The sequence below is a fragment of the Chrysochloris asiatica genome, unplaced genomic scaffold (assembly GCF_000296735.1).
Source record: "Chrysochloris asiatica unplaced genomic scaffold, ChrAsi1.0 scaffold00007, whole genome shotgun sequence".
Classification (NCBI taxonomy): Eukaryota; Metazoa; Chordata; class Mammalia; order Afrosoricida; family Chrysochloridae; genus Chrysochloris; species Chrysochloris asiatica.
In genome coordinates, this window is record NW_006408525.1 from 9,282,756 (window position 1) to 9,307,022 (window position 24,267).

At 36.9% G+C, this 24,267-nt stretch overlaps 1 protein-coding gene across 2 annotated transcripts in view; it reads right to left on the reverse strand.

Moving 5' to 3' along the window:
• DHX40 (DEAH (Asp-Glu-Ala-His) box polypeptide 40) overlaps positions 1 to 24,267 on the reverse strand; it is a 56,834-nt gene that overhangs the window by 5,193 nt on the left and 27,374 nt on the right. For both annotated transcript variants that reach the window (XM_006832374.1, XM_006832375.1), the window contains 4 exons: positions 22,562 to 22,642; positions 21,584 to 21,741; positions 2,157 to 2,271; positions 1,177 to 1,285 (listed from right to left, as the gene is read on the reverse strand). In XM_006832374.1, coding sequence (XP_006832437.1) covers positions 1,177 to 1,285; positions 2,157 to 2,271; positions 21,584 to 21,741; positions 22,562 to 22,642 — 463 coding nt within the window. The remainder of the gene's footprint in view (positions 1 to 1,176; positions 1,286 to 2,156; positions 2,272 to 21,583; positions 21,742 to 22,561; positions 22,643 to 24,267) is intronic.

The following is a 24,267-nucleotide window of genomic DNA, read 5'->3' on the forward strand; positions in this document are numbered from 1 at the left end:
ATCAACCACACTCATGGAAGGAGCAGTCAAGAAATCAAATGACATATTGCATTACGCAAATCCTCTTTAAAGTGTTCAAGAGCAACGATGTAAATTCGAGGATTCAGGTGTATCTGACCCAAGCCAAGGTATTTTCAATAATCTCATATGCATGCGAAAGTTGTATAGTGAAAAAGGAAGCCCAAAGAAGAATGGATGCATTTGAGTAATGGTGTTGGAGGACAATATAAAAAGTACCATGGACTGACAAAAGAACAAACCAATCTGTGTTGGAAAAAGTATAACCAAAATGCTCCCTGTAAGTCACACTGGCCAGACTTCATCTCTCATACTTTGGACATATTGTCAGGAGAGAACAGTCACTGGAGAAGGATATCATGTTTGGTAAGGTGGAGGGTGAGAGAAAAAGAGGAAGACCCCCAACAAGATGGATTGGCCAAGTGCCAGCATCAATGGGCTCAAGCATGGCTACAAATATGAGGTTGGCCCATGATCGGGTAGTGTCTCGTTCTGTTGTGCATAGGTTGTCTATGATTCAGTACCGACTCGATGGCACATAACAACAACAACATGGATCATAATCCTATGTGTACAACTTCACCATGCAGTGGAATACTCAGCAATATAAGGACATGAACTATTAATGCACACCACACACTGAATGAAGCTAAAAATTAATTATACTAAATGAAAGAAATTAGACAAAACAGTATATTCTGTATGATTACATTTTCAAAAAACTAGGAAATGCAAACTAATCTTTAGTGACAAAAAGCAGGTAAGTGGCTACCTGGGTAAGAGGATGAGTCAGGCAGACAAGAGGAAGGGATTACAAAAAGGGGCAGGAGGACATCTTGCGAGAAAAAGGAAATTATTAATGATTTTGATTATGGTGATGGTGTCATGTATATATACAGATATCAAAACTAATCAAACTGTAACTTTAAATATGTGCATTGTACTGAATGTCATTAGATCTCAATAAAAAACCCTCATTTTTACAGGTAAAATTCCTTTATTACCAACAATAATCTTCCAGGGAGTCTAGGAAATGGTTAAATACAGGAGTAAGTAGAAAGGGAGGGCAAAATGATAGGAAGTAAACACACATCAATGAAAATTCCAAATGAAATTCAAGTGCCAAAACACTACAAGGAAAAGCATTACAGCAATCACCTGCTTGAGTTTCCTGATTAGTTCTCGAAGTTGAGCTTCCACACGAAATGCAGAAAATAAGCACCTCCAATGAATCCAATGTTTTTGGCACCAAGAAGCTGGAGCTCCACTGTAAAAACAAAATACTGTTATCTTTAAAAACTCATCTGTAAATGAAAGAAAGACAGATATTCATGTTTCTATTGGTGGTGGCTATGTGCCGTTGAGTCGGTTCCGACTCATAGCGACCCTGTACACAGTTTCCGAGGCTGTAAGTCTTTACCAGAGCAGAAAGCCTCATCTTTCTCCTGCGGAACAGCTGGTAGTTTCCAACTACTGACCTTGCAGTTTGCAGCCCAAATTTGTAACCACTACACTACCAGAGCTCCTTTATAAAGCGGGAAACCCATAAGGTAACTAACTTGCCAGCTCCTTTATAAGACTGTCGAACAACCAACTTTTGGTTAGCAGGTGAGTGCTTAACCATTTCACCAACAGAGCTCCTTTCTAAGACTTTAGTTTTCTTTAACCCTCAGACTTCTTTTAACCATATTTAGGAAATTTTATCAGAATAACATCAATACTTCTACCAATTTGTTTACTTTTAAAATAATATTTGAAATTAACTTTTAAGCAAGCACTTTGGGAATTTGAAAAACAAAAATTAATGCAGATGACTCAAATTGAATTCTAAGAAATCTATAAGCTGATTTATTTTTACATATAAGTTTTAACAAAAATCCAAGAAAATTTACACTTTCTCATGTAAATTACCCATATAGAATCAAAATTTTATGAAGACATTTTCAGGGAAGGTTGGAGACAGAAAAACATGACGGAACTAATACGTGCCTACCAAATCATAATGACCTGATACAGACAATCATCCTATGTGGTTGTTATCATCCCTACTAACCTTAGTGTCTAAAGTCACACAGTAAGTAGATATTGGAACTGTGCTTCAAACTGACATTTTTTATTACACAGTCTACTTCACATACCTTGATCTGCATTGTTCAAAGATGACAGCTAAAGTTGCAAAATCATTAAATCCTCCAGCTTTAGCTGCCAATTCTCGATGTCTCTGTTCTGCTTCCTTCTGGTACTCTGGATCAACTAAATGACAATTGGAGAGATAATTTAATTCTACTTCACATTAAGTTCCTGCTTATTTTGTTTATTTAAGTTCATTAAAATCTTCCTCATTCTCTAGAATGAATAAGGTGGAATGACATAATGCTTGCTTTTGTTGGGTGCCATCCAGCTGATTTTCAATTCAAAATTACCCCATATGACAGAATAGAACTGTGCCCCCCACCCCATGGAGGTTTCTTAGCTATACTTTTTATGGAAGCATATTACCAAATCTTTCTTCTGCAGAGCCACTGAGTGGGTTTGAACAAACAACTTTTGGTTAGCAGGTGAGTGCGTAACCATTTCACCAACAGAGCTCCTTTCATAAGACTTTAGTTTTCTTTAACCCTCAGACTTCTTTTAACCATATTTAGGAGATTTTATCAGAATAGCATCAATACTTCTACCAATTTATTTACTTTAAAAATAGTATTTGAAATTAACTTTTAAATTAGTTTTTCTTTAAGAGTAATCCATGCTCACTGTAAAAAAAAGTACTATACTTGTACAAAATTATATAATGCAAAAGTTCTGTTCCCCACCCCCCCCAGTGCTATATAACCCATAAACCAATTCCCAAGGCTAATCACTGTTAGCATTGTGTCTTTCCAGACATTTTCTATGTATGTACAGGTATATACATCCTGTTTTTTTTTTTTTTTTTTTTACATAAATAGGACATATGTTCTGTAACCTGCTGTATTCATTTAAAAGAATTCCATGTACTATATATATTATTATTCATTCTCAAAAATAGCTACACTGTATTCCCCAGGGTATGTAAAACATAGTACAATTTAACCAGTCCCTGTTTATTCACTTCCTATTTATAGAAACTTAGCCATAACCTTTCTATACAGGGCTGACTTGACGACACTTAACAGACATAACCTCTAATACAAAACTGACCTATTTATTTGAAATTTTTATATTCTTTTAAAAATGTGTAATATTGTAAAACATGCATGCAGGAAACTGTGCAAGTCAATAACGGTCTAGCTCAATGACTGTTTGCAAATATGCAAATGTACCCAGCACCCAGATGAAAAACCGGAATATTACCAGCATCCAGAAATCCCTTTGAGGCCCTCATTCTAATAACAGTACCCTCCACAAGGGAACATATATCCTGGTGTTACCAGGGATACTGAGAGAATAGTACAGTGTGGTACAGTATGGTACAATGGAGGAAGGCGCCCTAACCAGTTCTTTTAAATGGCACTTTGAAATATTAGCCTGGGCAAAATGCTACATAGGAAACTTGAGCAATCAGAGACCACTCAGAGCCCTGAGTGGGATGGAAGGAGGTGGTAACCCAGTGTCCTGACTGCAGAGACAGCATTTATAGACTGTACTATGAATGTGCTAAGTAATCAAGTCCCTGATCTAAGGAGGAAAACAATCTAATTAAAGAAAACATTTATGGAAGTACAATGTTGTCCATCTCAGGCTTGAAGGAGCTTCTGGTGATATTGTCTACGTAACAACTAAAGAAAGCAGCTGCAAAAAAAGGAGAGAGAATATGACTTAACTCAAGCCCTGCTAAGGTGAATATATAATTGAGAATATCCACCTCTTTAGCCTTTCAGGCACACTAATTTTTAACATAAAACATGTACTTTCTGAGTTACAGTTCGGAGAATATTGGAAGTGCCATGGGCTGCCATAAGAACCAACAGATTTGTGTTAGAAGAAGTGCAGCCAGAGTGCTTGTTGGAGGCCAGGATGGCCAAACTTCGTCTCTCATTCTTTGGACATATTGTCAGGAGGGACCAGTCGCTGGAGAAGGATATCATGTTTGTTAAGGTGGAGGATCAGAGAAAAAGAAGAAAACCCCGAGTGAGATAAACTGACAGAGTGGCATTATCAATGGGCTCAAGTGTGGCAACAATTGTGAGGTTGGCCCAGGATCAGGCAGTGTTTTGTTCTGTTGTGCATAGGGACACTATGAGTTCGTACCGACTCAATGGCACCTAATAACAGCAACAACAACAAAGCATCTCCTAGAAGTTATCATAATGATCAAAAGTCAAACTGTTCTAGTCTCCAGCATGAACCCCAACACCAGACGACAAGACTACTCATCAACCACTTGAGGAATCCTTGAAATCTCTGAATTGTGATATTCTTAGCGCTATGAGTCGGAACCCACTCAATGGCACTTAACAAGCTATATAAATGTAGACCCTCATTTGCCTAGACCCCTGGGTTTTAAAGCCTAGGGGAAGCTTCTTACTATGGTAGTTATTACTTTTCCTGCTTTAAGATTACCCCAAAAATATTCACTGAGGCTGTAATACCTACTATAATAATTTATACAATTTACCTTGTCTTATTAAGATGTCAAAGTAATCTTTGCAACAAATTTTAGGGGATTTGACTTTTAAACACAACTCATATTTGAGAGGATAAACCTTTCATGGTCAGTTTTTGGATCTCTGTTGTTTAGAGTGGTTCACACGTTTAAACATGAACATATCACACTGCTAGCTTCCACAATGCTCGCTCATCAGCTGCACTTGCTCTCGCATCACCATCCTCAGAGTTCAAAGAAAATAAAGAGCGTATTCTTGTTATTTTTTCCTACCTCTTCACTCAAGAATAAACTAATTAATTAAAACAGAAACGGGCCTAAGTCCGACATAAGTAAATTCAAGGTATTCACTTAACCACAGGGTTGGTTTGAACCCCAAAGTTGGCAGTTCAAATTTACCAGTCACTCCTTGGAAACTCTATACAGGGTTGCTATGAGTTGGGAATGACTTGATGGCACGTAATAACAAGAAGAAAAGTCTAAAGCCATACACACACTTCTTAAAGTCTCAGTGAGCTCATCTTCTGAATAAACGATAATTTGTCATCTGTCTTTAATTATTTCCTAGTAGACTTGTTATTTTCTTCAGTTTATTATCTTTCCCCAGATGAGTTTATATGGTCAGTTTTACCTTTTGCAAATTGTTGTTGTTGTTAAGTGCCACTGAGTCAATTCTGACCCATAGCAACCCTGTATAGAGTTTCTGAGGAGCAGCTGTTGAGCTTGAACCGCGGACCTTGCAGTTCAAACAGCTTTGCAGTCTGGCACATTAACCCCACAGCGCCACACCAGGACTCCAAATAGGCAGGTGCTATTCATGCAAAAAAAAATAAACATGAAACTGAAACAACACAACAGGCTGGATCAGCCAACCTTCTTCCTTTGGAGAGGTAATTGAATTCTTTTCTATATGTCAATCAATCAGAAAATAAAAATACTACATAGAAAGGGTTTCAACAGTAAAAGTTCTCAGTGCTTGAAGCAAGGGTAAAATGCTATAAGTGTATACAAAGTAACCTTTATTTCAAGAAAATATCAGACTTAAAACCTATAAAACAAAAATTGTATAATCAACCCAACTATTTTATTTTAAATTTGCTCGATTTCAAAGCAATGCTGTTTACCAGCTAATGAAAAACACACTATTAACAGCTCTCACTCTTTTGTCTAATTTCTAACACAATTATAAATAAATAACTAGGAGACATTATGTACACTATTTACTGTAAGAGAAAAGGTTATTGAAGCCCTCACTCTTTTGTCTAATTGCTAAAGCAATTAGAGATATACTAGCAGACACTGTGTACAGTTTACTGTAAGGGAAGAGGTTTCTGAAAATGGGAAAAAAATCATTGTTTTGATGTTTAAAAAAGAGACAAGGCCTAAGTCAGTACCTAAAGATAATAAACCCAATCCTGAGTAAAACAAAATAAATAAAAAAGCTACTTCTTTATAGTTATATTCTCATTGTGTAGTATTAAACTAACTGCAAGGTCAGTGGTTCAAACCCACCAGTTGCTCCTTGGAAACCCTATATACAGAGGGTCACTGAGTTAAAACTGACTTGATGACACTTAACAACAAAGTACTAGTGCTTTGGGGGTAATTTTGACAGGTCTTGTTATCATTTTTCATATCTATTAATACCACTGACATCAAGTGTTTCAAAAAGGCAATGCTTAAATTTTTAAATTGCTAAAACTTTTCAAATCAAAGCACAGAAGACAACACATACCATAGTCCTAATGACTACTACTCTCAATATTCAAAAGAATTAGCCGTATCTCGGTCCATACATACCTAAAGTCAAGTATTAGGTTAGTAAAGGGAAGTCTCTATGCCTACAAATGTGGTTTATTTTCAAATAACAAATTTGCTAACGTGAAAAAACAACTCCCAGGTTCTTGTAAAAAGACAAAGAATAATCAGCATCTACAGCCTGAACCACCTAAAATGCTTTAATAAAAAAAGTAGAGTCAACATTCCACCCACAGTGTTCTAAGCATAAGTTAAAAAACCAAAACCTGAACCACACTGAAAGGGATCACACGTGTTGTTGTTAGGTGCCATCAAGTCAGTACAGACTTATTGCAACCCTTTATACAACAGAACGAAACACGCCTGATCCTGGGCCAACCTCATAATTGTTGCCACACTTGAGCCCATTGATGCTTCCACTTTACCAATCCATCTTGCTGGGGTCTTCCTCTTTTTCTCTGACCTTCCACCTTACTAAACATGGATCCCAAATCCAAATAGAGTGGGAGAAAATGTGAACAAAACAAAAAAGACTAGGTTTACTTATTGGAAAGAAACTGGAGGAACCTGAGACTATGACCCTCAACCACAGTTAAGGTCTCACTCTCGTAGTTCAATTCTCAGCCAAACAGTACATAGGTTTATGTTGTTGTTGTTATGTGCCATGGAGTCACTACTGACTCATAGAGACCCTATGCACAACAGAAGAAAACAATGCCCGATCCTGGGTCAACTTCACAACCATTACTACTTTTGAGCCCAATGATGCTGCCACCGTGCCAGTATCTCACTGGGGGGTCTTCCTCTTTTTCTCCAACCCTCCACCTTACCAAACATGACATCTTTCTCCACTGGTCCCTCCTGACAATATGTCCAAAATATGAGAGATGAAATCTGGCCATCCTAGCTTCTAGAGAGCACTCTGGCAGTACTTCTTCTAACACAGGTTTGTTCTTCTGGCAGCCCATGGCACTTTGAATATTCTCCTCTAACACTGTAAATCAAAAGCATCAATTCTTCTATGGTCTTCCTTATTCACTGTCCAACTTTTGCATGTATATGAGGTTACTGAAAATATCATGGCTTGGTTCAGGCACAACTTAGTCTCCAAACTGACATCTTTGCTCTTCAACACTTTACAAAGGTCTTGTGCACATTTGCCTAATGCAGTACGCTATCTGATTTCTTGACTGCTGCTTCCGGTGTTGATGGTTGATCTGAGCCAAATTAAGCCTTTGACAACTTCAATCTTTTCTCCACAGATAAGAATCTTGTTTATTGGTCCAGTGGGGAAGATTTTTGTTTTGTTTACATTGAGATGCAATCCATACCAAAGGCTGTGGTCTTTGATCTTCATCCACAAGTATTTTAAAAGACAGGTTTATAGGGGGGACATTAACACTAGCAAGGTGTGCTTACCATTCAAATCAAAATCATTCAAAATCAAAAGGACAGCATTTATCTAACAAAGTGGAAAAGGGATAGGAAGGTGGGTGGAATGCAAGTAGGAACCACATGGAGGAAGTGGGATATCTGTTGTTGCATGAAGGGAATGGTAATCATTGAGATGTAACAAAGTATATAATTTGTTGAATGTAAAGCTGACCGTTTTGTCTGTAAACCTTCGGTCAATAATAAAAAGTTTAAAAAAGAGAGAGAAGAAATCATTTTATTTCATCTTCTTACCACTGAACCTCAAGTGTACATGTAAAAGGTTATAGTTTTTCTCTTTTCTTATATTTTTCCCTAAGACATGATAGTCTAAAGCAAACATTATTTTTTTGTATTGTGGTATTTGTAATATATGTAAATGAAACATATATGCTAACAATTGCACAAATGATGAGGAATAAATGAAACTAAACGGTTGCAAGATTTCTTGTACTTTATGTGACGCTATTATAAGATGCATAATTGTACTCTCTATAGCAAAAGTATGTTAAAAGGTAATAGCAAGGAGCCTATAAAGGGTCCAACAGGACTCCTATCAAAATGCCAAAAGGCTTAAAAAAAGAAAAAAAAAAAAAGAATTTGACGTGCTGATTCTAAAATGTATATGAAAATGCAAGGAATCTAGAATAAATCTTGAAAAAAAGAAAACAGCTGAAAGACTTCCACTATCTGATTTAAAAATTTATCATAAAGCTATGTAGTCAAGACAGAATGGTATGCGGCAGAGAGATAGACAAATAGATCAATGAAACACAATAAGTCTAAAAATAGAACCACTGATTCACATTATATTGATTTTCAAAACAGTTGGCAAAGCAATTCAATAGGGAAAAGTAAATCTTTTCAACAAAGGTGCTGGGACAAGTGGATATCCACATAGAAAAAAACTAACCCAGATCTCTATTTCACATCATTACATTGATTCAAGCTAGATTACAGTCCTGAACATAAAGGCAGACACAGAAAACTTTTTAGGAGAAAGCATCTTGAGATCTGAGAAAGAATATCTCCATAATCTTTATGAAGGAAAACATCTGCTATGATGCAGAAACTGATACACTGGGCATTACCAAAATTCAAAACTTCCCTCATTAAAATACATTCTTAAGAAAATAAACAGACAAGCCACAGACGGAAGAAAACATACACAAATTATCTCTAATAGATAAATTGCATAAAGAATACATACAGAACTCCCATAATCCAATAATTTAGAAACGTATTTTAATGAACAAAAGATTTTAACAGACGCTTCACAAAGGAAGACATGTGAATGGCCAATAAGCAAATGAAAAGGTGATTATTATGGTGTTGCAGGATCAGCACAGGACTGCGAACCACAGGTTCAGCTGTTCAAACCCACCAGCTGAGCTGCTCCTTTTAAACCCTATACAGGATTGCTATGAGTTGGAACTGACTCAGCCTTTAACAACAACATTAGTAGTCATCAGGAACATGCATATTAAAACCATTAGTAAATAATTGTTGTTGAGTGTCATGGAGTTTGTTCTGACTTATTGTTAAGTGCTGTCAAGTAGGCTCTGACTCACAGACACCCTGTATAGGGTTTCCAAGGAGCAGTGGGTATGTCTGAATGGCTGACCTTACTGTTAGCAATCCAATGCTTATCCAACAGCACCAAACTAGGCTTCATTGGAAATACAAAATTAGAAGACTGCCAACACCAAATATTGAGGAAGACAGGAAGAGCAAGATGAAGTCTTAAACACTGCTGGTGAGATTCTACACTGGTATTAACCATTCTGAAAAAGTTTTAGCAGCTTCTAAAATATAAATTCTGTGACCCAGCAATTCCCTTCCTAAGTATCAAAGAAAAACAACTTGCATAGAAATGGTCAAAACAGCTGTACTCATAAATTGCATCAATTAAGGAAAATTTAACAGGTTCATCAACAGGAGACTGGATAAACCAATTGTGATACAAATGGAATATTCCGCAAAAATAACTACTGACACAAAATATAGATGAATCTTAATACACACATCACATTGACTGAAAGAAGCCAGACACGGAAATGTATATACTATATAATTCTGTTTATATGAAGTTTCATGACAGGAAAAACAAACCTAGAGAAGTAGAAAAGTGGCCGAGTAGATGTAGATGAGTGGCTTCTAACTCAGATGGGGGCATTTAGGGAACATTCTGGAATAATAAAAATAATTCTGTATCTCGACATGGCTGTGGGTTCTACAGTAGTATGTATTCCTCAAAACTTACTGAATTAATACATTTAAGTTTTATGCATTTCACAATATGTAAATTTCACCTACAAAACAACAAAAAGAAAACCCTGTAAAGCAAAGACTTAACTCTAGTTATTTAAGATTCCTTTTCACAGTGTAACTACTTTCTTCTAGGCTTGATTAAAAGAGTAAGCATATCAAGAATAATGAGAGCCAGAACTGTCACTGATGGAACTGTGTTGTTATTAAGTGCATTTGTGTCTGTCTCAACTCACAGCATCCTTGCACAGGGTTTCTAAGGAGCAGCTGGTGGGTTTGAATGGTGCCATTGTGAAGGAGCTCTGGTAGCGTAGTGGTTACAAATCGGGCTGCTAATCTCACAGTCAGCACTTCGAAACTACCAGCAGCTCCGCGGGAGAAAGATGAGGCTTTCTGCTCCCAAAAAGATTTACAGCCTCAGAAACCCTGTACAGGGTCCTCACTATGAGTCAGAACTGACTCCACAGCACATAACAACAACATTGTGGTTCAAATTGACCATGCAGTACAGTGTTTATTCTACAGTGACATACCAGGACTCCTGATGGAGTTGTTAAGTGCCGCTGAGTCAGTTCTGACTCATATCGATTTCTGAGGAGACGCTAGTGAGTTTGAGTCACCAACCATGCAGCTCAAACTGACGTTGCAGTCCAGCATATTAACCTGCAGAGCCATACCAGGACTCCTGATGGGAGTAGGGAGTTACAAACATGAAAAGGAGTAAGAATGCACTCTGTGGTATTGGATGGAATTGTATCAGAGTTGTTAAGTGCCCTTGAATTGGTTCCAACTCAAAGCAACCTTATGTATAACAGAACAAAATACTGCCTAGTCCTGCATTATCATTACAATTGTTGATATGCTAGAGCCCACTAATGCTACCACTGTGCCAATTCATCTCTTTGGGGGTCTTCCTCTTTTATACTGACTCTCCACTTTGTAAAGCACAATGTCCTTCTCCAGGGACTGGTCCCATCTGATAATATGGCCGTAGTATGAGAGATCACCACCTGGCTTTCAAGGAGCATTCTGGCTGTACTTCATCCATATTTCTTCTAACACAAATTTGTCTTTTCTTCAGCCAGTTTTACTTTAAATATTCTTCTCCAAAACCAGCTCAAATGCATCAATTCTTCTACAGTCTTCTTTATTCATTATCCAACTTTCACATGCATATGAGGCTATCTGAGAATACCACCGTTTGTTTGGGTCAGGCACACCTTAGTCTTCAAACTGGTATCTTTGCTCTTGAGCATCTTAAAGAGGTCTTGTGCAGCAGACTTGGCTATTGCAATAAGTCATGTGATTTCTTGGCTGCTGCTTCCATCAATGTTGATTGTGGATCCAAGCAAGATGAAGTCTTTTACAATTTCTCCATTTATCATGATGTCATTTATTGGTCCGGTTGTGAGGAAATTGGTTTTCTTTATATTGAGGTATAATCCATACTGAAGGCTGTAGTCCTTGATCTTCATCACTAAATATTTTAGTCCTCTTCACTTCCAGCAAGATTGAAACATCTGCATATTGCAAGTAGTTAATAAGTATTCCTCCAATTCTGATGCCATGTTCTTCTTCATATAATCCACCTTCTTGAATTATTTGCTCAGCATATACATATTGAATAAATATGGTAAGAGAATGCAACTCTGGTGCACACCTTTTCTGACTTAAAACCATTTCGTATCCCCTGGTTCTATTCGAACAACTGCTTCTTGGTCTATACTATGTACAGGTTCCTTATAAGCACAATCAAGTGTTCTGGAATACCCATTCTTCATAATGTTATCCATAGTTTGTTATGATGCACACAGTAGCAAAACCTTTACAAAGTCAAAGCACAAGTAAACATCTTTCTGGTATTCTCTACTTTCAGTTAAGATGAATCTGACATTAGTTGCATATTCTCTTCTGAATCTGGCTAGAATTTGTGGCATTTCTCTGTCAATGTAGTTGCAGCTGTTTTTTAATTATCTTCAGCAAAATTTTACTTGCATGTGATTTTATTTAAATTGTTCCATTTCTGCATTCTGTTGGGTCAGTGATTCCATGTATACCTCCCATAGCTTTTTATGCTTTCTGCATCATTCACTACTTTGTCCATAGAATTCTTCAACAACTTGAGAAATTCTGGGCGTGTTCTTCCCTTTAAGTTTTTCAATTCCATGTCCTTGCACATTTCATTATAATACCTGACTTTGTCCTCTTCAGCAGCCCTTTGTAATTTTCTGTTCAGCTCTATTACTTCTTCATTTCTTCCATTCATTTTAGCATCTCAGCGCAGGAGAACAAGTTTCAAAGACCCTTCTGACATCCATTTTGGTCTTTCCTTCCTTTCCTGTCTTTTTAATGACCTTTTGCTAGGCTCTACTACGATGTTCTTCATGTCATCCATAACTCTTCTGGTTTGGTCAGTAGCGTTTAATGCATATTCAAATCTGTTCTTGAGACGGTCTCTAAATTCAGGTGGAATACGTTCAAGATATTTTGGTTCTCGTGGACTAGTTTTAATTTTCTTCAGCCTGACATTGCACATGAGCAATTAATGGTCTGTTCCATAGTCAGCACCTGGCCTTGAACTGGCTGATGATATTGATCTTCTCCATTATCTTTTCTCACAGATGCAGTCAATTTGATTCCTATGCATTCCATCTGGTGAGGTCCATGTGTTTTACGATGTTTTAAAAGGTATTTGTCTCACCCTCTCCTTACACAGAGTAGACAGGGATGGGCAACTTGGACACTGGCTACCCAAAATGTGGGTGGGGGCTACAAAGGCAAGAAGTGACTGGCTTACAAGCTTTCAAGAGGGAGCCTAGTTCCAGAGAGCGCATGTCCATTGAGTAGTATCCAATCTGTTTGAGCAGGGCTAATGAAAGGAGATGGTGATAGGTCCCTGGTGGTACAATGGTGAATAATTATCAAAACTGACTGCAAGGGTTGGAATTGTAAAGGTGGACGTTTTGTAGCAAAAGGAGTGACTGACTATGCATTCCAGGAGCCAAGGTCCCTGGAACCATCAAGGGAGAAGAGTGGAGTATGAGACCGTACCAGAGAAGCAGTAACGCCAGAGATGGAGGCAGAGGCGATGACATGGAAAGACAGAGCGGCTGGGGACTCTACACGCAGAGAGGGAAAAGGAATGTGTGCTGATGACCGGAGGGGCAGACTTGCAGGGTACACCCTTTGGTTGGTTGATGATGCATGGAGGGGATTGTAACCATGGCAATGAAACAATATATGATAGGATGAATGTAAAGCTAATGTTCTCCCATGTAAAATGTAAACTATCACATAATTCTCAATAAAACATTAAAAAAAATTCTATCATGTGATCTCCAGCATCATTTCTATCACTGAAGCCATATTTTCTAACTACTGGCCCTTACTATTTGTTTCCAACTTGGCACATTCCAATCTCCAGTAATCACTGATACATCTTGATCGCATATTTGATCAATTTCAGACTAAAGAAGCTGGCATATTTCTTCAATTTCATCATCACTGACTTTAATGGTTGGTGTGTAAATCTGAGTACTTGTGGCACTAACCAACCTTCCTTGTAGTCATCTGGATATTATACTAGCACTGTACTTCTGCATTGAAATGTTCTTTTTTGATGAAGAATGCAACGTCATTCTTCCTGAATTTGTTGTTCCCGTCATAGCAAACCAGAGATAGCATTGTCAGATTCCAAATGGCCAATACCAGTCTATTTCAGCTCACTAATGCCTAGGATATTACGCTTTATACATTGTATTTCATTTTGACAGTAGATATCATTATAAACTTGCTTTTAATAGGCACACAGAAATGCAAACATTCATATATATTTCCTATCTGAGTACTGAGAGCTCAGAAGCAATGGCACATCAAAAAAACAAAAACAAAAACAAAAAAACCGAGCACAGATTTTTAAGTGAAGATTTTGTTTCCAAACACAGTTCCCCACTAAAAGGAATTAGGGTTCCTTCTGTATGATTCCAGGATTGGAAACAGAAAAAAGACAAAATGAGGCTGAACAGCTTCTTGCACCAGAAAGTAAAAAAATGCTCAAACAATAATGTGAACATATCAAAAGGACATACCCAGTTTAAAGGTCTTACTTGGGTCAATGTGGGCAATCTGAGCATCAAAATAAATACTACTAGTATTGGCTTGGAATCCTGTTGTGGCACTGCAGGAGAAGCACTGGACTGGTAACTTCAAGGTTGGCAGTTCAAATCTACCAGCTCCTTGGAAACCCTGTATAGGATTGCTATGAATTGGATCCAACTCCGTGCCACTTATTAAAAAAAACAGTAATGGATTATAACTCACTACGTAAAATAGCAATCTATGAATTCATATTGATATAAGTAAGTGAGTATATAATTTGAGGAAAAGGAAAATCCTCCTTATAGCAGAATGGATGCTGGATCAAACAGCTGTAATGAGTATTAATGGAACAATTGAGAATGTGAATATGGAAGACAGAATAGATAATTGTATCAATAATAATAAATTTCTTAATTTTGATAGTGTTGTAGATAAATAAGAGGATGCTCTTGCAATGTTCAACATCCTACTTTTATGAATAGCAACTGGGATCTTAAAAGCATTGAACACACATTTGAGTTACAACTATTGGTCTCTTCCTCTGTAGAGGATAAGAGTTATGAAAATTGAAGATGCTTGAAATCAATTAGTCCAATGGACTAATGGAACATACGAACATCAGTTTCCATGACCCCAAAAGCATAAGAATTCGATGGTGCTGAACTACCACTACCAACTGTTCTGAAAGGGATCACATTAGAAGGTCCTGAATGTAGTGGGAGAAAATGTGAAACAAAACTCAAAAGTTATTAAAAAGGACTAGGCTTAACTGGTCAGAAAGGTATTGGGGGAACCTTGAGACTATGGCTGTTGGTCATCTGGAACTAAACTCATCCTTGTGGCGCAATTTTCAGCCATGTAGTGGGAACAACGCCACTAGTGAGGTCTGCATATCAATAGAATGGTCAAACATTCAAGATCAAAAGGGCAATAGTTAACTAAGGACAAGATTCAAAAGGGTTAGTTAGGAAAGAAGGTGGAATGGAAATAAGAAGAAGCGGAATATCTGATGCTACACGGAGGGGATTGCAATTGTTGAAATGAAATGAAGTATACGATTCGTTGACTGTAAAACTGATGATCTGCTCTACAAACCTTCACTCAATTTACATTAAAAAGTAATAAATCAATCTGGATTCAAATACTCACAGCCTAAAAAAGGATATGACCAATGAGAAATCATACCCCAATTTTAATTTTGGCCATTGGCAAGATATGCTGTTTACTCAAAAACTTCGAAGAACAAAACCGTGCCCCCAATTGTTGTTTAGTGCAGTCCAGTCTATTCTGACTCATAGCGACCCTGTGTAAGTTTTCCAAGGAGCAGTTGGTGGGTTTGAACTACCAACCTTGTGGTTGCCAGTCCAGTTCTTATCCTACAGTGCCATACCAGGACTCCCTCAAGCCCCCACTAGATGAAAGCAAAGCTGACATGTGGTAAATTATATCCACACTGATACACACACTAGGAAAGATAGGAAGTAGGAATAAAAGACATGGAAACTTCAAAAACAAATCTCTATGGGTACAAGGGCCTTTTCTTTGATTCTAGGAAAAAAACCTTAATATATTACTAATGTATTACAATAGGGCAAGGGTTCACTCTACTATGTTCCTTTACCAGTGAAAGGAAATTAACTCCCAGTTCAAAAGCATTATATATCCTTTCTGTCTAACAACTAAGTTAAAGGACAAGACAATGTACAATGTTTACCTTCAGTTTCATGTCCCAAAGGGATGGGCAGATGGTACACCTTCAACTCAGTGAATTACTAGAATATCTTTATAAGAACATTTTTTTTTTTTTACAGATTTTATTTAAAAGGCAACACATTTCCTTAACAGCTTAAGTGGGAATGGTGGGTATAGGAAATCACAAAAGACATTTAAATCAGGACCAGTTACCTTGGCATCTAGTCACTTATGTCCCACTTTTCCATTTGGTGAATGAGAATTCTTTATAGTACTTGATTAAATAGAGCTTCAATGTAAAGAATGCTATTCATTAATAATTAGGCAATTTTTTCTTTGTAAGTCTCCACTGTTTTAACTTCTCTAATCTTAATTACTATTTTTTTAAAAAAGTATCCCAACTGAACATATTACTACATAGAAATAATTCAAAGAAAACACTACTTACTTCAACTTTACGGAAAAATACACACAGAGGAAAAAAAGAGGATAGAATGAGTAATCATTGAGAATGTGCACGTCTATTTAAGACTAGAAAAAGATTAAAAAAAAAAAAAAACTCTAAAGAAACCAGTTAGTTCAGAAAAGAGAGACTAAGCAAAAAACTGCATATGCATGCAACTAACATACAGTGGGTATAAATGAGGAAGCCCAAATAAATGTATGAAGGATTTAAGAACACAGTGTCAAAAACCCAAAGCAACAAGTTTAAAAGCAAGAGTCTACAAAAAAGCAACAACCAAGACTCACAAACTTAAAAAATAATCTATCTGAACAAGAATAAACAAATACAAGGAAACTTCAAAAAGTTCATGGAAAAATGCAAAATGCCCTATCTTTTAATTCTTCTAAGTTCCATGAATGTCTGCAGTATAAAAGATAATAAAAACTGCCTGATAAGAAAATGAGGCAAGAAGATACAACATATGAAAAAAAGGATAACAGATAGAAAAAGCAAGTACATGAAACCTAGTACATGAAAATGAACACAAGTACTCTCTTAAGATCATTTCTCAATGATATACAAAACCCTTGCTTATTAAGATTCTAAACTTAAAGGATTAAATATCTTACTGACTGACCAAAGCACTTATAACGGGAAAGATATAAAACATGGCTTTTGAGTCTGCCCTTCAAACACAGAATTAGATGCTAAAGAAAGAGCTTCCTACAAGAAATATATTTCCCACTCTAAGAGGCCAGTCAAGCAGAGATCTAGAGCCCAGATTGACAACTGAACACTAAAGGATAAAGAATAGAGGAGTGGTGGGTGACATCAAGAACATCATCTATGAAGAAAGTCAATGGTTATTACAAAGACAGGAAAGAAAGAAAAGACCAAAGTGGGTATTAGAAAATACTAAAACTTGTTCTTGAACGCAGAGAAACTTAAAAAAAAAAAAAAAACCAAAAAGCTGGAAGAAATGAAATGTGCAAAGACCTGGAGTGATCTGGTCAATTTATCTCAAAGAGCCTATGTATATCAAATAAGGGAGTTTTTCCTGAGACCATCTTATTTTCTCTAGAGACTACTCAAACGGGGAAGCAGACTACACCTCATTTACTTGGTGAACTTTTTCTAAATTGTCTTAAAAAATAAAGTCTAATAAATAAACGATGCCTACTATGAAGAATTGTGCTCCAACAAATATGAATATCTAAAAGAAATGAAATATTTCTAGAAACATATGACCTACTTAAACTAACACAGAGCAAACTAGAAAACTTGAACAAGCCTTTTTAATAATCAAGTAATTAAACTCCCACACACAAAAAATCTAGTCCAAAATGGTTTTACTGGTAAATTCTACCAAATATTCAGAGAAGAGCTGACACGAATTTTACTCAAATTATCTCGGAATATAGAAAAGGACAGCAAGTTCTCCAATTCATTTTATGAAGCAAGCATAACCCTGGTACCAAAACCAGGCAAAGACATCACTAAAAATATTATTAGTGACATATATGCAAAAATTCTAAACAAAATCCAACAACATTAAAAAAAAAAAAAAAAATCAACATTTTTTGGATACACAACATATTCATCAGCAAAATACTTACTGATGAAGATCAAAGACCACAACCTTCAGTATGGATTGCACCTCAACATAAAGAGCACAAAACTCACCATTGGACCAATAAATAAATCAAGATAAATGGAGAAAAGACTAACGTTGTCAAACATCATTTTGCAGAGTATGCTGTGAAGTGCCATCGAGTCAATTCCGACCCATAGCGACCCTGTATAGGGTTTCCAAAGAGAAGCTGGTGAGCCTGAACCACTGACCTTGCAATTCAAACGACTTTGCAGTCTGACACTTTAGCCCACAGCACCACACCAGGATACCTTTGCAGAGTACGTACCTTATTAAATATGTTTAACTGCTTTTTAAAAATAGATCTCTATATAAAGAGTTTGAAAGAGAAAAAAAGGAGTAATCTTTGATGGTTGCCAGGAGTGAGAGGGAAAGGAGAGTACTTCACTGGCTAGAGGGTAGAAACATGTTAACTCAGGTAATGGGGCGGCAATATACAAGAAAAGGGAATGATGACAAGTGAAGACACAGGGAGGTAGACAAGGGCTAATGGGAAGAGAGGTAAACATATATATACAACCTTGGAACAACAATGTTCTTCAGATACATACACAGACAGAGACAAAGGCTGGATGGAAAAGGAAGGAAGAACAGAGGATATTTAAATAGATTCCACAGATGCATAAGAGTTTAAAAGAGGTATTGGTATCTTTCCTGCAAACAGAAATATGAATGTGGTGGAGCACACAGCGGGCAAAATGATGAAAACTTCTTAGATGGGATCACAGTCTCACAGGACACCAGGGTCAACTGGCATAATACAGTCCACAAAGACAATGTTCTACATCCTACTTTGGTGAGTTGCTTCTGTAATATGAAAAGCTCATAAACGACCTTCTAAGGTACAGCTATTAGTGAAAAGTTATTGAGAATTGTAGGTGCTCTTAATCAATTAGTCCAATGGACTCATAAAACGTGAACATCAGTCTCTACAACTCTGAGAACAGAAGAACTGGATGGTTCCAGCTGCTCTGAAAGGGATCACATTAGAAGGTCCTCGAGAGAGAGGAGTAGAATATGTGGAATGAAACTCAAAATTATTTAAAAAGAAAAAACGACCAGGCTTACTTGCCAGAGAGAGAGACTGGAAGAACCTGAGACTCTGACCCTCAACCACCCATCAGACCTAGAAAGGAGCTCACTCTCAGTGGCCCAACTTTCAGCCAAGCAGTAGATAGGTATGTGGGGAGGGAGCGGGGGGGTGGGGGGGGCAAACAACAACACTAGTAAGGTATATTCACTATGAATGATGGAACATTCAGAATCAAAGGGGCAACAAGAACCTAAGGACAAAGATGAGAAGGGATGGAAAGGTGGGTGGAATGGAAATAGAAACCACAGGGAGGAAGTGGAAAAAATGTTGTTCCATGGAGGGAAATGCAGCCATTAAGATGAAACAAAGTGCATTATTTGTTGAATGTAAAACTAATGGTCTTTCATCTGTTGTCTATAAACCTTCACTAATTCACAATAAAAAGTTAAAAAAAAAAAGTTGAACTATAGCCAAACTGTTTTCTACCATTTCCTAAAATCACGAGTCATTAAGGACAAATAACCTGTTCCAGAAATGAGCTGTCATTGTATGGTTAGAATTGGTCTTTCCTGCTAATAACAGTCTAACTAATTATATACCTCAGTGCATGCCCTCCTGAACTAAAGTGGGTGTGAGAACTATTGTAAAGTCCATGCTACCATGCTGAATATATGATTGCTTTCATTACAACTACAGTGAAACTTCTTTTTGTACTTCAGAAATTCCAATGCTTAGTAGAGCATACTTTAAAGCACAAAGGCATACATGAGTTGGCTCAGTCATAGAGACTATTAAGCAATTACTTTAATTTCATTTTTATTTATGTCTGTAAGTATTATGATTTCTGAAACAATGTGTTTATGAGGGGGATTCTAAGTTTGTGAAAATATTCCTTATATTTTGATCAACTAATAAAAAACACTTTTTACTTCCTCTGCCACCTCAGAAAAAGATTTCTAAGACTATTACACTAGAAAAATGGGAAAGGGACAAAAGAATAAAAATGACGAAATGATAACAAAATGAGCAAAGAATCTGTTAATCTAAGACCATACTAGGCTAGCAAAAACTCATCTGTAGTTTAATAAAAAAAATATTGTTAGAGGACACCTGAAATATATGTCTGAGTGAGAGAAGGGTTCTAACTAACTTGTTGTTGTCAGGTGCCATCGAGTCGGAACCGACTCATAGCGACCCCATGCACAGAAGAACGAAACAATGTCCGATCCTGGGCCAACCTCACTACCACTGCCACACTTGACGCCATCAATGATGTCACCTGGCTGATCCATCTCGTTGGGGGTCTTCCTCTTTTTCTCTGACCCTCCACCTTACCCAGCATGACATCCTTCTCCAGCGACTGTTCTCTCCAGACAATGTGTCCAAAGTAGGAGAGATGAAGCTTAGCCATTTTGGCCTCCAAGGAGCACTCTGGTTGTACTTCTTCCAAAACAGATCTATTGGTTCTTTTGGCAGTCCACGGCACTTTCAGTATTCTCCAACACCACAACTCAAAGGCATCAATTCTTCTACGATCTTCCTTATTCACTGCCCAGCTTTCACAATCCATATGAGGCTATTGAAAACACCATGGCCTGGGTCAGGCGCACCTTAGTCCTCAAGCTGACATCTCTGCTCTTCAGTACTTTAAAAAGTTCCTGTGCAGCAGATTTGCCCAATGCAATACGTCATCTGATCTCTTGACCGCTGCTTCCAAGAGTGTTGACAGTTGATCCAAGAAGAATGAAGTCCTTGACAACTTCAATCTCTTCTCCATTGATAAGAATGCTGTTTATTGGTCCAGTAGTGAGGATTTTTGTTTTCTTAACATTGAGATGTAATCCATATCGAAGGCTGTGCTATGTGATCTTCATAAGTATATGTTTCAAGTCCTCTTCACTTTCAGCAAGCAAGGTTGTCTCATCAGCATATCGCAGGTTGTTAATGAGTCTTCTGACGGTAGTTATTATTAAAGAGATCACTAGGTGCTATTACTAACATGGTAGAGACTATTTCTAAGTTATATCTGGGTCGCCAGCAATTTCCAATAAGATTTTTAAGAATTTCATGATTAGAGTAGATTATCTACCTCCTCCAGTATTAACCAACCAACTGAAGTTTCAGTGGCATCCTGTTAATCATCTCACAAAGCAGAACATAAATATCAATTACAAAGGAAACCTAGTTCTATTATAGGATTATAAATAGACTTACTTTAGATTAAAATCAAATCTAAAGCAAGCAATTTTAGATAAAACCAAACCTCCACGTCAAGTTTTCTGAAATAGCTTTTCTAAATGATGTATTAGATGAAATGTAATAAATCTAGGCCCCTTTAAACAAATTAAAATATTTACTATTTCCCAAAATATAAGTAGTAACTCTTCGAGGCTGAATTGCTAAAGGTCTTTTTTTTTTTTGCCTACTTTATGTGTTTTAGTAAATTATAAATTTTCTACAATGAGTCTGTACTGTCCTAATAATTAAGAAAACCAAAGGAAGAAAACATCATTAAATATATCACGTTTATTTCTTCACTTTACTAGATTAGTGATCAAGTCTTAAATCTCTTCACAGGTAAAACAAGATCAATTAGCTTCTTACCAGGTCTAATGAAGATATTTTCCACAGACAACATTGCTGCTATTGGAAGTAGCAGATCTTCACAATCCAGAGAAGCAGCCTTTATTACTGCACATGTTAGATGTGGAGGGAGAGGAAATTCCACCATAGACAAGCCCAACCTGGTCACATGGCCACTCCTAACAAAAACAAAACATTCTTAAGTCTTCCTACCTTTGGTGAGTTATATAATTCAGATCTTTTAAAATCAATTCCAGAAATTCAACTCAACACAAAAACGTGAAACACTGTAGTCAGTGATAAGAGGAACATAATGATGATGAACCTCATCCTTTCAAGAGCCTTAATACATCAAACATATTAATCAATGAAGCTAAGTAGGGCAGTGTAACAAAAGATACACTTCAAAAGTTCATTACTGTTCTTTGTTGTTCAGTGCCATAGGGTCACTTCTGACTCATAGAGAGCCTGTTCAGGATTTCCAATGAGCAGTTGGTGGGTTTGAAGCACTAATCCTGTGGTTAGCGCTCCAGTACAGATCCTACAGTACCACACTAGGACTCCCAAAAAGCTTAAGGAAAAGTGGAATTAAATGACAATGGAATTTAACCATGAAATTTTTGAAGCCCTCTCATATGGCCTATGAGTAAAGAATGGGAGGTCACTCAAGGAACAGACAATGATAATTATTATGTCTTCGAACAACACACAAGTATGAGACAGTGAACTGGAGTTCTGATTATCTTTATGTACTCAGCAAAAAGGCCTGCCACTCAAATGGTACTCAGAAATGATTAAATAATATAATATTAAACAAAAATGTTTACAAGGTTTTAAGAAACAGTTTTTAAATTCAGAATTGCCGTAAAGAAAGACTGAAGACAAATTCTAATTTTAGGAAAAACACCTAATTCAATTCAAATAAATCATTTTCTATTGATAAAGAAACTTAAACGCTATTCAAAAACAGACCTGTTATAATTGCTGTTGTGTTTTTACCTGTCAATAGCATCACACTGGTAAAGTTGTTTAAGAGCTTCTAAAATAAGTCTCTCATTAGGTGGATCCAAATAAGGAAATCTGTGTGTTTAAGTGAGATATGAAATGAGACTCCATTCTGTGAACATTGTAGGATTTTATGCAGACTTGATGAAAATGTCTTTAAAAAGTTTTACTTCTCCTATTTTCAAGTTCTCTCTTTAAAAGAACAAAGAAACACAAAACAATCTAAGATTATCAGAGTATTTAGCACAAGAGGAAATGTTTTCTTTCTGAATCACACTTCTCTATTTTAGAAGCACTTCTTTTTGACGCCCCTTAATAGAAACGCTCTTATTATTCCTCTCTACACTAATACTGCCACAAACATCAAAGCCAGCCTCATCTCTACTCTCTTTATAGTTCCAAATATTTTCATCTTTTAACTACGTTTATATGAAACAGCGGTGAAAAAATTCACTGAAAATTACTAACTGATCAAGAGTATCTCAAATGCTTTTAAAGAAAGTATATTCAATTAATTCTGACATATTTATTTTATGTATGTAGGCATACTTTCTGAGCTAGCTGAAAGTAAACAGCAGATAAAAATATCACCTTAATTGCAAAATACAAGGGGACTTCCAAAAGCTCATGGGAAAATTCTATTATCTTTTCATTCATTTTTCCACAAACTTTTGAAACCCCCTTGTATTTCATCATGCAAGGACATTCACAAATACCATTAACGAACATAATATAAAATCATATTCATGAAGTATACCAGAGTGGCATTATAACCAAGCATAAAGATATTATTTTTAAAATTTGGAGCAATAACTACTTAGTATCACTACACCCACCAATCATTTGTCAGTTTGTCATACTGTGGTGGCTTTCATGCTGCTCTGATGCTGGAAACGATGCCACCACTATTTTAAATATCAGTAGCATAGTGGTTACGAATCGGGCTGCTAACCTCAGGGTCAGCAGTTGGAAACTACCAGCTGTTCCGCAGGAGAAAGATGAGGCTTTCTGCTCCCATAAAGATTTACAGCCCCGGAAACCCTGTGCAGGGTCACTATGAGTAGGAACTGACTCCATGGCACATAACAACAACAAGGGTCACCACTAGTAGACAGGTTTCAGCTGAGCTTCCAGACTAGGAAGAAGAAGAGGTAAACTACTTCTGAATATTCAACCACTGAAAATCTTATGAACAGCAATGGAACATTGTCAGATATAGCGTCCCCTCAGGTTGGAAGGCACTCAAAGCACAACTGGGGAAGAGCTTCCTCCTCAAAGTAAAATTGACATACACCGCAACGCCATCCAGAATTCAATCCAGGTATGGAAATATACAGAGTAGACATGAAAATGCGCACAAAAATTGAACCCAGCATAGGAAAACATGCAGAGTACACAAAACGAGCAGGACCACACATACACATACATAAAACCACAGCAAAATGACTGCAATCAATTCATACCTATTGATAATTACACTGAACGTCAATGTCAAGAGACAAAGAATAGTAGAATGCATACAAAAACAGGATCCTTTAACATGCTGTATAAAAGAGACACATCTTACACATAAAGCAAACAGATTAAAAATTAAAGGATAGAAAAATATATCAAGCTAATGGCAATCAAAAATGAGGAGTGGCAATATTAAATTTTGATAAAGCAGACTTTAAGGCAAAAACCAGCATGAGAGACAAAAA